This window comes from Epinephelus moara, chromosome 9, assembly GCF_006386435.1.
Source record: "Epinephelus moara isolate mb chromosome 9, YSFRI_EMoa_1.0, whole genome shotgun sequence".
Taxonomy (NCBI): domain Eukaryota; kingdom Metazoa; phylum Chordata; class Actinopteri; order Perciformes; family Serranidae; genus Epinephelus; species Epinephelus moara.
This window is the reverse complement of record NC_065514.1, coordinates 9,158,324-9,175,180: the sequence shown is the minus strand read 5'-3', so window position 1 is coordinate 9,175,180 and position 16,857 is coordinate 9,158,324. Positions and strand designations below refer to the sequence as shown.

The window sequence follows — 16,857 nt, the reverse complement described above, 5'->3', positions numbered from 1 at the left end:
ATTTGTTTAAGTGTTGCAACACCCTACACAGACGTAATACAATACGTGCATTCTCAGAGCTGTCTGATTTCTGTTTCCCATCTGGCTTTTTTCCCCCCACTTTCCTGTCTCATCCTTCCTGTCCACCAGAAATGATTTCTTTAATTGCTGTGAAAATTTAGCAAGATAACTTCCAAAGCTGATAAAAGCTTTAAGTAGGTTTCCCTGGCTTTTGTTAACAGTGACAATTACAATTTCATTAGTATGCAAGAAGGCGGCTTATTTCAGACACATTAATGGGGAAAAAAAAGCTTGGTTTGAAACCTGCAGAATACAAATGAACGTCTGTTTAAGACTGACAAGGTGGTTTTGTTTCTCAGTGTGAGGATAGTCCAGTGGTTAAGAAGGCCGACCTTCAACTGCACAACTTGGGTTTACTCCCTGCTGGCAAGGCTCTGCCCTGCTAAAATGTCCTTGAGATAAATACTGGAACTGCTGGTGAGGGGTATTTCCAACTAGTAATGCAACACATTATGTCGAGATTATTTCTCTAAGCCTATAATAAGTCATTGATTCATTTCATATGTGGGAACCTGGATTAAATACCCAACAAGAGAATTGAATTCACAGATCCAACTTAGTGCTGTGCAGTTTATTAGTGTTTTAAAGACCGGTTGATTAACTGAACAATAGGTTTCTTACTCGCTGATCAGACTGTGCAAGAGATATTAAAATAAAACCATGAGCACTTGATGAAGTATTTCAGTGGTGGAGAGATGGCCTTTTCATAAAATTGGGCTGTCATAGAAAGATGTAAATACTTTCTAAATTTGAGATACGTGACCACAGAAAACAAAAAAAGAGCTATGGCATTCTCTGTTGCTCAAGATGTAGAAAACCTGCGCCGAACTGGACCAATAAACGCTCCCATTGGTGGGTGACATATGTGAGGTTCTTGTGAGGAAACAATGGGGCATCCTGCTGATAACAAATAATCTCATATTGCAGTAAAATAAGGTATAAGGCTATAGGCAAGAAACAGGCAACACAGTAACAGAATCTTGGTTCATATTTTATCAGCACTGCTTAGTTTTACAGTTTGATCCAGTTTTTTTTCAGCCTCCATTTACAGTGCATAATACAGGAAATAGTATGGGACCCACTTCTAGTTCACAAACTCTCATAACACAGCTAAACAGTGCACTAAAATGTGTTTCTGAAAACACTGTAGGCAAGAGAAAGGCAATAAGGTTACAGAATCTTGGTTTACATTCAGGGTTTCCCACACGTTTATTTATTGTTATCGGCCTGCTACAGTAACATCTGCCGCCACATATTTATTTTCTGATTTTGGAGTTGGACTGTTTAGCAGGAGTGGTATTAGAATACTGTTTGATTATTCCTTGCACTGCATCCTCAGAGAGACAGCAGGGTGTACTCTGGGCACAGACGAAGCAGCAGAATGGCAGGTGAAGTAAGAGTGCGTTCATTGCGCGGGTTCTAAAAGTTTGCTTTCACTCACTGCTGCAGCAGCTGCTCCTCTTATCCATTGATCTGATCTGAGTGGGTCTGATCATATTAACTGATCAATTATCTACCCCGTAATTCAAAGTCTACAACCTGCTGCTGAGGGAAAAAAAGAACCCATAAAGGGCTCTGCTTGCGCTGCATTCACAGACCTGCAAATACCTCAGATTTTAGAAAGGGGACAATGAGTGATACAAAAAAAAAACACACTCACACACAAACCCTGGAAAATCCACAAAATAACAATTCAACTATAAGAAAAAATATCTGACTGATTGCAGATGCAGTATTAAAAATGATTCCAAATTCTTTTATAACTGAAATAATGCAATGGATTTGAAGATAATATCTATAAAAACACTATATATTTAACACTGTATTTTGATGCTGTAACAGAACATCAAGACTACAACTGGGATGAGTTTAGATTACAAATCACAGGGCAGCGCACCCTGACCTGAAGGTAAAGAATGGGGAAATGATCTCTTCCACCCTGTGTAACCTGCAACACACTGTTCCACTTTGTTTGCATGATTAACAAGGGACTGAGCCGTGGAGCAGATCAATAAGTACCGGCCTTTTATGGGACTGAGTCTAACGTTGCAACCCTACCTCTGTGCCCTTCCTTTTCCACAGCCAATTATGTGATATGATCAATACAAGTCAGTAATTGGATATCGGCACTTCTTCTGCCGATTCTGTGGCAAAGGCCTGAAAAATCCATGGTTACTGCAACATAAACACTCCTACTATACTTAGCTGCCACCAGGCAGTGCGTCACAGGGGTGCATATTATCTGTTTCCTTTGGCAAAGAGACAGAGAAAATATAAAGCTGTTTATCTTTCCCCCAGAAAGAGGCTGCTAATGTATTAGAGCGTGTGTTTGTATGTCTGTGTGTGTGTGTGTGTGTGTGTGTGTGTGTGCAGCTGGGGTTGGAGGTGTCCATGGGGGTGGGGTGGGGGGCTGCTGTGCCTCTCCCCGGAGCACAATCCAGATCCTAATCTGTTCTCTACCGCAGGAAACAGCCACAATCAGTCTACCACCACAACAACTCGAATTAGACTTCCAGCATCAGTACTGTTCTGACAACAGCTCGCCATGTAACAGGCGGAGTGTCATTACTGACGGTCGTGGATGAAGACAGATGCCAGTCAAGGCCTTGAAAGCAAAACTGACTACTGATTAACAACTAAAGAGTCCAAATCAATTAAAAAGGAAGGGGAAGAAAGATACTCCGTGGTCTGGTTTGAGAAGAACTGCAGGGGAGCGACTCAGCCATCTGGCTCGCCACAACAGGGATGGGACCATGGCCTCCTCTTTCTCATTTCTCCGTGGAGTGATGGCGCCCAGCAGAGCATATCTGGCTCCAGAACGATTCAGGCGCCATTCCACTGCATGCCCATGCTAATCACCCCCAACAACCACCATGCAGATGGAGCCTCTTTAGAAATCAGACGGCGTCCATACGGCTTCATGATCTCTTTGTCCATCTCTGGTGGAATGGCAAAACTGGCAGCGTGTTGTAACGGTGGATCGGTTTCCTCAATGTGTAATGTGTCCCCCGAGGTTAGTTAGGTAAGATAATTATGAGAGGATGCTAACAGAATGAGCCAAGGCTCCAATGGATGTTTTCACACATGCAAGAATTTAAGGTAATTCCACTGTCAGCTATAAAAAATATGCTCTCCCTTCTTGACAGTGAAATGCTCTTTCCTAGATTAGCTGTAAACTGCCTTTACATGACATCACTTAAATTCTCCCTTTCAGTCTGAAAGATTAGGTCAATGCGGAGTTCCCCGCATAAACCCTGTGCTTGCATTTCTGACTAACAGCATTCCCTGAGGAATGCAGAGAAGAGAAAGAGGGAAGAGGCAGATAGATGTTCCACAGGCTTTAGGTGGGGGAGTGTTTTTTAAATACACATGATAAACTGCATGGCTCTGGTTGTCTGTTACAGACTGGCTGAGTCACGTTCAAGCCACTGTCGAATACCAAATGAAAAAGAGGGTGAGATGATACATAACAATATCCTACATTGCAACGTGGTTTAAAAAGTTGCATCATTGGGCAGAAATGCTTTGCTTTATCTGCTGTAGCTGTGATTACTCTGTTTTAGACTTCTGACGGTGCTGCTGCCAAAGCTAGTTTGGCTCTTTGGATGTTAAATAATACAAAACTCATCAGTAGCCAGTAACACAGGAGTGAAATGTTCTTTCCATCTTGCCTGGTCCCAAATTAATTTCTTCCCCACAGATGCTGGCACTATAAATTCCTTAATTTGTACCGGATCCAGTCCTGCAGTCGACCGATGTAGATGTTGCAGGCCGATACAGACATTTGAGAATCTATCAAATCTGCTATTGATTTGTCAGCCGATATAAATTCCTCCAAACTCTGATCCGCCCATAAAACTCTTCCAATTTTTCAGTCCTCAAGAGAATCAAATTGAGCTGTGATAATAAAACATGGTCGCATCCCGACAAAACATGCACTCTGGTGATTTTAGAACTCAACCCTTGATTGTACTGCAGCAGCCTTTCCACCTTAGTTGTCACATCATGGTCCACATGGCCCACATTCAAATTGGGGCATGTGCAGCTGAGTGCTCACTGCTTGCATTTGGATGCAGACCATTTGGACCCCTCGGGTCTGAGTGGAAAGAGTTAAGCTGTGCACTAATCAAGGGAAGGGCTTTACAACTGGATTCAACAGCCCCAGAAGTCACCAATTAAGATGTAATAATTAACATTTAATCATTATTATTCAATGATTCTTGAATCATTTATTGAACGTAGTGATTAACATTCCATGCTTAAATCTGCATTTACACTGATTTTTTAAATATTGGGTTATTTACAATGCAAACATTTAAGGGGAACTTAAGTGGTTGCATTGCGTCTATAATCTGCTTCAGTCCCACATCTTGTGGCAGCTGTGGTTAGTGTTACATACAGCACATGCAAATGTACCAAGCATTTACCTAATGCAGAAAGTGAGAAATAAATGGGCTCATTTGAAATCCAGATTTACTTCCTGTTTCTTGATCCCACAAGCAGCAGCCATGCAGAACAGTATAGCAGTTAACAGTAACAGTGGTGTATGCGTGACCATTCATTTGCACCTAATGAATATCGACCTTAACTGCTTTGTGATTTATTCAACTGCTGCATTATACAACAAGTACTTATCTATTTTCCTATTTATGTCTGTGCTATGCATTCTTTACAAGCTGTACGCCTTTACAGCCTCATATTTATTTATTTCATGAGGGCCTATGGCAGACTGTAAGACGTTATCTCACTAATGAATGTGTAGGAAGGCTGAAAGCTTATGTTCTGCTGCATTTAGAGGCGAACGTCTTCATCTGAGAAGCATTTATCGCTTTAAAATCAGTGATTACATGCCATGCATTGTATGGCGATGGATAGAAAATGTCATTACATAAGCAATATCTCTCTAATATGTTGAATCCATTAAATGACTATATAGCATGGTGTTGGGGTGGTGGGCGTGAGATGTTAACCACTGGTTGATTTAAAAGCAAAGGCAAGTGAGAGTAAAGAAATAATAAACAGAAATGAAGTGTAAAGTTAGATATATTATTAGTTTACTCTATGGAAGGTGCTATTGCTTATGTCATATTTCCTCGTCTCCAAGATAAAATAACATGGACGTAAAAAGGTTGAATTGCAACACATTCTCACTTCTCACTCGCAATACTGACAATTGCCCTACACGTAAAATTGTGATGCTCTAGGTACCCTTCCAGCTTCAGTTTTGGATGCTCAGGGACAACATGTCAATTTCTGCTTGTTACATGTATTCTGTCTTTTCAAAATAAACTTCAGTTTTTACAGGAAATATACAGTTTCTGCTCATTATATACATGCTGTCTCTTTTAAAGTAAACTTAGAGCATAGGTTAAAAAAAACATAAAAAAAACAACTTTTAGGTTTACTTTCTTAGGATTAGGCAAAAAAATAACATCATAATCTGTCTTAAAATTACTGTGTTACTTATGTAAAGCAACATCATGTGACATAAGTCACTGGCATAGTATCCTACACATATAGCATACTACATTTATTATTAGTAAAATATCTGGATTGACTTTTGATTTTCACATGGGACAGGAATGGCGGTCTCCTGGGTGAAAGTCCTGAGTTTGTTTGACCAACCTGCCCTATGCTTTCTTGCTCGTTATATTAAGGCAGTTGCTTGGATTGTCAAAAAATGCCGCCGCCCAGTGTGTCTCAAAGTGCAACTAGAGGGTGCCTCACTGCACCAGTATCTGATGCCAAAGGCCACTGACCAAGCCATGGAATTTGGCGAGTTGACGATTGAGAACAGGTTGTCGACTGTGTTTCAATGGCACTGTTTGTCTTTTCAAACTTGTCTGGCCAGATGCTGCCAAAGTTCGGCTTGTTCCTACATTTATTACACAGAAACACAAAGATGCCCTCAGTTCCTTGAATTAAATGATATACTCTGTGCGTCATCGTGCTATAATTTTAAATGTGTTAAACTGTTTTAAAAAGAGACAGATGTTCACACCTGGATATCAACAATAGACTATTGTTATAGTATGAACAGGGGGTTTAGAGGGTGAGAGCTTTTCATATTTATGAAACACATGAAGAGGTAAAGTCAGATTTTTATTAAAGAGCTTAGATGGTGTGACAATATTCCAAAAATATTCTTTCCCTTTATTAACCAAATCTTTTCATGTACAAGCTGCAAGTCATACAACCATCAAGGTATGAACAAATCCTTAGCTGTTCTAACACTTTTCAGGACGGTTCTTGGGGCATTTCTTTTGACACAATTAAAGATATTCAGATGTTCTGTACATGCCAGTTCCCTTATTTAATTGTTCACCAACCAGTAAATTGTTCCTGTCCACCATCATGAAGACTGTTCCAGTGTTCTTAGTTCTGTTTGGATAAATGAGGATCGAGGAGGCTGCCCAGAGGAAGCCTGAGCAGGGATACAAGAGACCAGCCTTCCCAGAAGTCTTTTACTTGACTGACCCACCACTTTTTAAAACATCAGTTTTGTGTTGTTGCTTTTATTTTGACCATGGATATGAATTCAAATACAAACACAAAACCAACAAAAGAAGCCACAGAGCTGAAACAACAGACTGACAGCAGATCCAGCTCTGCTGTCGTCATCAGAAACAGACATTGCCTCAGATGACAGTTCAGAGGAAAGCACGTATCATTTCTCTAAACCCTTGTTTCCTCAATTTCTTTGCATCTTTTCCTGCATTCCTCCTCATACCTTCAGTGAGAGGATTCAAGAAAAAAAATACGAAACGTGGGGTGAAACGTGGATGCAGTTAAGGGTACTGGCACGGACTCGTGGATAAACTTCATTTTAAGAGGATAAATTCTTATTCGGCTCACAAGAAAATGTCATATCTTGAAGATGAGCAGCTGGGTAGAAGCATCTCAAACCTTCACTGCTGTTTTTTAGTCTGTTTTACTTCTGTTTCTAAGGGAATATTTATTTTTAGGCCAAGACTGTCCTTCAACTTGACAAAGTTCAAGCTCCCTCCTGCTGCAACTCATCCGACCTAATGAAGTGACCTTGAACAGTACACTGAATTCCAACCAGCTCCGGGAATACTGGTCTGTACTCAGCTGTGCAATCTTACCTCAGTGTGAAAAGGGGTATGATCCCTGTACAGATCAATGCATATATCGGTATGTCCTCTGATATAACCCCTGGGATTAAAGGAATATTATATATTTATTCAATTATTTTTACAACCAGTGCTTTGGCCATTGTTCCTGTTGTTTATCACCAGGTTCATTATTTTTGGTAAGTTAAATTTTGATCATAATGAGCAGGAATTATGGTCAAAGTTACCTAAATCAAACAGATTAAATTAATGTACTATACTGAATATCATAACATGTTTTCTGTTTGGAGTTGTTAGTTAGTTAAAGTTTAATACAGCCAAAAGCCCCTCAACTGAACATAACTCGGTGTGAAAGACACATTGCTTGCCGTGACATTGGCAGGTTAAGACAAAGGCTATTCCACTCCCTGAAGACATGACACATAATTTTTAGGCCAGTTGTGGAAATGTCAACACACAACCCCCAGAAATATCAAAAGTTAAAGTTAAAAATGATTTTCCTGACCTTAGGAGTAGGACAAGCTCACACAAAAAGGTTAGAAAAATCCTGGCCTAGACCCATTCTCTCCTTGTCAATCCCATTAGCTTCCAGTGGCACTGCCCCAGCTGTGCAACCCAGAACGTGTCCCTAACGAGCTCCATTAGCAGTATTACCTGCATCCGGCGCGCGCTGGGGTCATGGGGTCAACAGTATACCAAACGCTGAGATTAAATTACCCCTGAGGGAGGCAGTGGTGGGCGGATGTCTACAGTAGTCACCGACCCCCTCCTCACAGTGGTCACAAAAAGAGATTTCAGAATAGCTGGTGCTAGAACTCCATTTACCATGTCGTTTTCTGGATTATAGACGCTCTCTGATCTTATTTCAAACCCTGCAGAGCTCTTTAAGATGGGGCACTCTGTTTGCAAACACCTACAGTGGCTCACTACACAGCTTTGATCTGAATTCAGTACAAAAAATGCCACACATGATGACGAGTTAAAGATTGAGGGTTTTGCTGAGCAGTCAGGGTTTAAGCCCGGTAAGTCGCCGCCTATGACCTACAGAGAACAGAGAGTGTACACTGTGATCAAGCGGCTATAATCAAGACCGTATCAAACTGTTATGTGATTGGGGGTCTTGATACAGCTGTCCAGGAATTACTGTTAACCTTGCAGAGCTTGTGACCGGCGATTAAGCCACTATATACTTGTGCAGTGAACTGACTACAGAAACAGAAAAATATAGACGAGAAGACTTTTGTAAATAATCGACAGATGAATCGACTATAAAAATAATCTGGAGTTACAGCCCTACTATGTATACCACTGTTGGCATATAATGTTAATACAGGTGATTTTTTTTCCCCCAACAAATTCATATTGTGTGTAAAAAGCAGCTTTTCCAGTTAACATTAGCTTGTGTGTGGATTTGCAAGTGTGGTCCAGCCAAATCATCTGGCCCCTTCGTAACTGTGATGAAATAGCTGTAAATACTGCATATCAATCACAAGGTTGGCGACTTTTTTAATCAAAGCAGCAAATTTCACCGAAAGGCAACGGGTTTGTAGCTATGTATATATCCACTGCCCAAGTATGGAATAGCAGAATTAAAAATCAGCTCCTGTTACTTGCCAGCAGCAGCCAATATTTCTGGTGGGAGCTGGACAAAGAGGAAGAACCTCAATTACTGTGAGTGGAAGCGGCAGGCTCTGTGTGAGATCTGGAGTCCTGCGGAGCACCGAGAAGCTCCAGGAGACCTCTGGGCTCAGCCAACAGTGATTCAGTATGAGCACAGGTACTGTAACACCTCTCACTCACACTTACAGACATTACAAGTGCACACACACACAGAAACAAAAGCACAGCGGCACACACATATCCGCCTGAGTCATCCCAAAGGCATTCACAACCATCTCACTAACAGGAAAAAAAAAGAATGAGAAGACTGAGTGCAAAAAAAAAACACACCGCAGAACACACAAAAGGCTTCAGAGAGCACAGCTCAGTCTTGTCTTTCAGACGAAGCCTGAGGCGCTGGATTCTGGATACGTACACTTTGAGCTCCGAAGCACCGGTGCTCATTAAGCATCCATTTACAACCTTGAGGTAAAGACGTCAGCCTCGCCATCCTTTCAAAACACAACTGGGGATTTATTCGACCACCTAAAAGAAGGTCATCTTGACAGCTTCTTTGCAAGAGGTGCTTCACCTCCTCTCCTGTCCACAACAAGGCAGATACATCGGAACGCACAATTTACATGAGAAAGCCACTTCTCACAATTTCAAAAATGTTCACTGTCCACACCAAACAGACAAAGACATATGAAAGTGGCTAAATTCCCCCTTCTTTTCCCTCTTCTGCTTATGAATTTCATACTTGCTGTAGTTCTGTAACATAAATATTAGGGGTGGGAATCACCAGAGCGATGTCAGACACATTTGGATGACTATTTTATGGGTATTTACAGTTCATTGCCTTACAATTCACTTCACGAATACCACAATTAACTGTGCAACTTCCTCACTGTGAACTGCAAAGATGCATGAAAGGACGTTTCCCTTTTTATCCACTTTAATGCACATTTTCAACCATTATTTATTCAGCAGATTCTAGAGAGTGCTGATTTTGCAGTGTCCTTCCTCATTTTTATGCCATTATTACAGTCGCATTCACACCTGCAAGTCAAGCAGAGACCTCAGTAAGTCACCTCTCAGCTCCGCTCAAGTAGGCGCTATCATATTTGTTTCTTGTTCAAGGGTATGACTGTTATTTTTTCACAGGGCGCCGAGGAGCTTCGACGTTTCAATCACCTCTTAATAGAAAATGCTGCATGTTCATGAAGCTGCTTGAATTGCTGATTCTGATCCTATGGTGTATTCACAGTTGCAGGTATTCATCCATTTTCTATCCTCTTAAACATCATAGGGGGCTGGATCTATCCCAGCATGCATTGGACAAAAGGAAGGCTATCACAAGGCTCGTGCATAAAGGCAACCTCACTCACATTAACACCTATGGGCAACTCATGGGCCAGTTCATCTTATCTACATGTCTTTCAACAGCAGAAGGAAATTTAAGCACTTGGAGGAAACCCACAAGGACAAATGTCTATTTTATCAAAGTAGATATCTGCATATCCAACTATCTCAGTTGCAGGTGTGTAGGAAAGGTATCACTAGATTCTTGAGAGAGGAAGATCCCACGAAATGTTTCGATCATTCTGAACCTTCGCCAAGAGAAATACTCTTGACAGTCCACAGGAACCAAAATGTAAGTATTATCATTAGGGCTGTCAAAATAACGTCTTAATTTCTATTAGTTAATCACAGAAAAAAATAACGCATAAAAAAATTTAGCGCGCTCTGTGGTGCCCTTTGACCTGGTGCGTCATTGAAGGCCACAGTGGCTTTGTCACATGATGGAGGCAGACAAGACGACGCTGCTTGGCAACAAGAATGGAACATATTAAGTTAAAAACGCCCAGATGGAGCTGTTGATAGAAGCACTGTCGTCTGCAGTTTCTGCAGTAAGGAATTTTCGTACCATCGAAGTACTTTAAACCTGAAATATCAACTCAACGCAAAGCATTTTGCAGTGAACCTAAGGTCCATGCTAGCACAGCCTCTGATGCTAGCAGTTAGCATCGTCAAGCCACACTTGACCAGGTGTTAAGACGCAAACTGAGTAAATCTACCTGTGACCGACTAACAAACTCCCTTACAAAATGGATTGCAGACTAGTTTCGGTGGGGACAGGGGGACAATTGTGTCCAAAATCCAGCATCTTAACTACGTTAAATCTGTTAAAATTCATTTGAATCAAAATTTTTTCAATACTTTAACAGCAAAAATTGATGTTTGCGAATTATTCAGATAATGAATCACAGAGAGGGCAATTAATTAAATTTTTCTAACAGCTTGACAGCCATAATTATCAACACATTATAAAGCTGAGCAAGAGCAGTTTGCAGGATCTTCTTTCCTCAAGAAACATGTTGTCTATAAAATATCAGAGAACTGCTTAAAGTCATCATAAACTAGGGATGCACCGAATATTCGGTAACCGAATATATTCAGCCTAATATTGCAAAAAAAAACACACATTCGGTATTCGGTGGAATAAGTTAAAAGCAAGGCCAAATAATAGCTGCGTGTTTTGATAACGCAATCAAACAGCGTGCCGTGACGGGCGGAGTAAAATGTCGGCAGTGTGGCGATCCGACCGTCACCGCACTCGCATTTGCGACTAAAAATAGTTTTGAGCAAGCAAAATAGGCTTAAATCATTCAGCACGCTGTGCGAGCAGCCTACAGATTTCAACCAGCAGCAGAAACAAAAGGCGAATCCCACCGATTGTGGGTTAAACGGGGGTCACAGACACAGACAGTAATGTATTCCTGTCAAATACGGCGGCCATCGGCTTACCGGCGATGGAGAAGTCGGCTCCAATAATATCCTCTTCTTGGCGTCATGACTGCCCAGAAGTACCTGAACAGCCGAGCCAGCCGAACACAGGTATGTGACGTGTCAGAGGAGAAACGAGCCGTTCATGGCCCACAAACCTCACCGCACTTTAGGGACTGTTCTTTACTTATGAAGGGACTTGTCAGGGGAGTAGGGTGGCTGGTTGATTCTTATTTTATTTATTTATTTTATTTTGATCCCCCCTATGTTAATCACTTATTGATGCTGTTTTTGAAGTATGAATAAGTCAATAAGTAATTTATTCCATTGAAATATCATTGATGTATTATAGAAAAGTGATTTATCTTTTTATAAATGACAAAAGCCACATCTGCCTCATTTTCGCTGTGGTATTGTGATACTGCTCAGAACCATGATATTTTCATTGGTATCATACAGTGGGTCCCAATTTTGGTACCGTGACAACACTAATCTGGAGGGGGTTCTTCTGCAAAAACTAATGAAAAACTAAACAACGATATTCAGTATTCAGTACTCGGTATTCGGCCAAGTGTTTAATATTATTCGGCTTCGGCCACAAATTTTCATTTCGGTGCATCCCTATCATAAACTATCAAAAAATCCCACAATCCCTGGGGATAAAGCCTCAAGATTGGATGTTCCAGTACTTATACAGAAACAGGAACTGCAGATGTTTGACATTCTTGCATGACAAATTACTTTTTTTCACATTTTATTGATGATCAAAACCAAACTGTTAAAAGACTATTCGATAAACTTATTTAAATGTCAAAGCACTAAAACCCAAGTACTCATGAGGAGAACATGCAAACCCCCCTCTGAGCATCGTCTTGTTTGATCACTGTTGCAGCCAAGTACAGGTATGGCGAATCAAACAAACCCTTTACAGTCTCAAAATACTTGCCAAAACATCCACCGACAAACCATTAAAGTCTTAAATCGTAAAACTTAAAACCCCCTTTTAAAAGCTATGGCTGGTGCACTCAACATGTGGCCTTACGATCACTGATTCAGTGCCTACTCGTATGCTATTTTATGGCCGCTTTCATCACAAATGCCTCACAGTACAATAACAATATAGCATGACTTCAGTGTTGCTACAATAACTTCCCTTTGAGCTCTACAGAATGCCCTTAAAAACAATGTTAATGCACTGGAGCACTGACTGGGATCAATGCCAACATTTAAATCAGGATTAGGGTCTGTTAACAGCGGCAACTGAATAGAATTAGTGGGACAGTAGAAAAAGGAGAAGCACATCCCTTTTGGTTGAATGTTACCGTTTCACCAAAAGCCCCATTCTGATGCAGGTCACACGGCATTACAGCGTACTCAACACCTACTCCCTGTGTCAAACACACTCGATAATACCGCGACTAACTGTTTAGAGCGAGGCATATTCAAGACAAAACTCAATTTCTGAAACTATTAATCACTATGAAAGTGGATCCATTGGGGGCTGAGGAGACATTTTTGTCCTGAGCAAATAATGTAATCACTCCGCTTCACCTAGTCTTCATTTAGCCACTCACTCCGTGTGTTCTGAGTGTTAGAGCACACACGCTCTGACCTTTTCCTTATCATAAATCACATACTACTGTTCGGCTGCCAGGATTTTGTTTAACCCAATTTGTCACTGAGGACACCCCCTTCCACCCTCGCTGCGGATTCACACAGTGGGACCGGGAGCATGGGATTAGTGGGCGGATCAAAGTGTGCCATCCAGACCTCTCTCTCGCCTTGTAATCACGGAAGTCAGTGGCCTCCGGAGCTGATAAGCTCGGGCTACTGGTGGTTACTAGGCAGAGAGGGACAGACTAGAGCTGCAACTAGCATTTATTTCCAAATATTGATCTGTCAATTACATTTTTAAACATTTAGTCGAATAAAATAGAAAAATAAATGCTCATCAAATGTTCCCGGAGGTTAAATATTCTGTGTTCAACATCATCAAGTCAGATTTACCACTTGTTCCAGGTTAATCAACTAGTGGATGTATTACTACAATGATATAAAAGAACAATGAATATTTACACAAAAGAGGCAGCCAGCAGCACAGACTGACAGCCAGACAGACGTAACGCACACACACATTCACACATTATTGTGACAGAAACAGGTCACAGAAGGTGTGCCAAGAATATCAGACAAATGTGCTGTCAGAGGGCAATTGCTCCAGTGTGATAGCTGTTTCGGCCTCTGCGGGCGTGACAGAAAGAATAACCAAAAACATTCTGCACGAGGGCAACCCCGATCTATTCACAGCGCCAACTCCCAGAGAATTCCCACCATACAGTAATGAAGGCTCAGTGGTATTTCAGAGCAGACTTCGGGGCGAATAAAAGTCAATAGAAACGTTTGCCACAGCACACTTTTACCCCGCCGCTGTGGTCATGTAAACTTCCTGTGGCACTCGACACTTCCTCATATTGGCTTTGGAAACATGAATGAGCTGAAGTGTAGAGGGAGCTTTACAGAAAGGGAGGCACGTGACATGTACAATCCAAACCTCTAATCACATCACCATGTACGCTTATGTTTCGTTTGAGTCTAATTATACTCCGCTTTGAGTTTCTCCACAAAGGACTTATAGTAAACTACAGCTTTTCTTTTCCCTTTGACTCGTCTGCTGTATGATGTGGGTAAAATTTAAAGCCAAATAATCCTTGACTTTATTTGTTCAACTCCATATTGGACTGCCAAACTGCACTGGAGAGCTACTCCAAAAAGGTGAACAAAAGTAAAAGCAGATAATTATCTTTGGTCCCTTTAACTCAGAACTCTAGACCGACAAGGGATCAATTATCACCCTCTAAACCGAAGCAAATCTGATGATGCTGTAGCTTACATTGCAGAGCACCTACTAATTAATAGCTGACACATTTCAGTCTTGCTAACCTGATAATGAGCAACCTTGGAAGTGTTGCACTGCAAAATGTGCTGCAAGAATAAGATGTTCAACCATACAAACCAATAAAACAGCTCTAGAGACACTATCAACTTGAGGTGTGGCACTTGTGTGCAGGTATTGCACCTTGCTCCTTCACCTGTGCAAACCTGTATGCACCATGAACATCTGTTGAACTGCTGTATTATCACAGATACACTGATCGTAGCTTTGCACTGGGCTGGGGCCAAGAAGTGGGCTTGTTGTGGCAGGAAGGTGTAAAATCTGTGGACCAACTGGGCAAACCCAGGACAAAGATGCTGCAATCCAGCTTTACAAACAATGCATGGAGGGTTAGGGCATGGATACCCAGGCAACCCCAAGGTGTGAATGAGAAGCAGTTCATATGTAAGAGGGTGTGTACATATACAAGATAGTCTGGAGGTGTGAATCAACTTTGCAACTCACCTGTGACATCTGGGGTCTGAAGTTAATCTCCTTCAGGTCCACTGATCCGGGCGAGAGGTTGTGCAACATCTGGCACAGGAGCACCCCGTCTCGCAGGGCCTGTGCCAAGTCGAAGACGGCCGCCGAGGGCCACACGACCCGGTGATTCGGGGGCAGGACCTTGCAGTCTATCAACCACCGCCCGCATTGTCTCCACTCCTCCATATCGGCTCCGGAGACTCTCCTCGCAAAAGTAAAACCGAGTCCTCGAGCTGCTTCACACCGGGCTGACTTCACAGCACACACACAGGCACTCTACGGTCGGTTCCCTACCTGCTCCGGAAGTCTTAATCATTCACTATCAGCTCGATAATCAGGCAATTTCGCAACTGTATGTCACCGCGCTATATCCCCATCCCAGACGCATGTCAGCTCTCCTGTCTCCACAACATGGAAATGAAGCCCTGGGAAAGACTCAAATAAAAACACAGATCCAGTTGAGAGGACGGCGGCGGTGTAAGCAGACAACAGAGGCGTGCTATGGGAATTTTCTCCTCTTCATTCTTAAAAAGTTTGCTTCGCATATCCGATCCAAAAAGGCGTGAATGGAGAGGTTACAGCGGTGGCTAATGAAACAGCTGGGTGCAGCGGTTTGTCATGTAGCGACTTCACTGGTGTCTCACATTTCAGTGAACCAAACAGCACAGGCTGCTACACAATGTGGACAAAACAGCCTCTCAAGTCTGTGTAGTTGTTAAACCAGAGCAGGAGTCACCCACCGTATTTGCATTTAACGTTTCCTCGGAAGTTAGAAACAAGAACTTCCCGTAATTTCCACAGCAAACAATAAAGAAAGGGAGATGATACAACACAGCAGTCGGGATATCCCTCTTTCCACAACACAGTCTAAACAACAAGCCTCTCCGGCAGCGGAAACATGTCCAAAGGAAGGATAAAAAACGGTGTTTACATTTATCCGGTTAACGTTACTTTGCTTGGCGCCCAAAAATAACGTTACGCGTGTGTCCAGCTCGGCTTGTCTGTGATTCCTGCCTCCCTTCCGTCTCCCCTCTCCTCGTTTCCCTTTCGGACGAAGATGTTTAGCGGTCCCAACTCCACAAACCCGAGCTGCACGAGCCTGAGGAGAAAGGCTGCTCGCGCGGTGGTGACCCAGGTGGGTTAGACGAGCTCGTGCGCTCTGAGTGTCTCGCGCAAAGGTAAAACTTGAATAGAGTGTCCACACTTTGGTGAAAGTGGCTCCAGACTCCAAGAATGCGAGTTACAGGGAATATTTTTGAACAGGGGGCTGTGGATGCGCCCTCTGACGGAGGAAGCGCACACTGCGCGTGCTACTGAGAGAATGGGATTAAAGGTACAGTTCAATCAAAACACAGGTGCGATAGACTATGCAGGTGTGCTTTGCTAGGAAGTAGCTAATGTTACGTCGATTATTGCGACTATTCATTTAATTATATCAAAAACAACTCTAGATTATTAAAGGGGCAGTCCACCAATTTTACTACTCAAAATCAGTTGGTTAGTCACAGCAAGTAGTACTACACAGGCAGAATAGAAAAGCAGGGGTGTAAACTGGGGGCATGGGGTTTTGTGTACTTATCGAATAGCATTATGGGAAATGTAGGATCCATTGTTTGATTTGAAGCTTGACCCCCCACTAGCCACCACACACACTCACAGACATACAGACCACTTAGTATGCAGTTATTGATGGCCCGTTCCTTCATTATTGTTGTTGTTGTGTTGTTATTTGCATTTCAACAATCAGTTAACATTATACAAAAAGAGAAGATATAGAATACAAAATGTATAGATGTTTACAAAAGTCCTGCCTTTTCTTTACAATAAATACATGCATGGTGACAAGCTGCATTAACGCTATTGAAAAATTTAAAAAAAAACACACACACACTCACAAACATT

At 42.0% G+C, this 16,857-nt stretch overlaps 1 protein-coding gene across 1 annotated transcript in view; it reads right to left on the bottom strand.

Moving 5' to 3' along the window:
• The window catches only part of LOC126395590 (guanine nucleotide exchange factor VAV2-like), a 256,273-nt gene extending 240,063 nt beyond the window's left edge, over positions 1 to 16,210 (bottom strand). The window contains exon 1 of the mRNA XM_050053176.1: positions 14,938 to 16,210. Within this exon, the coding sequence (XP_049909133.1) occupies positions 14,938 to 15,141 (204 nt within the window). The 5' untranslated portion in view covers positions 15,142 to 16,210. The remainder of the gene's footprint in view (positions 1 to 14,937) is intronic.
• Positions 16,211 to 16,857: the final 647 nt, after the last annotated feature.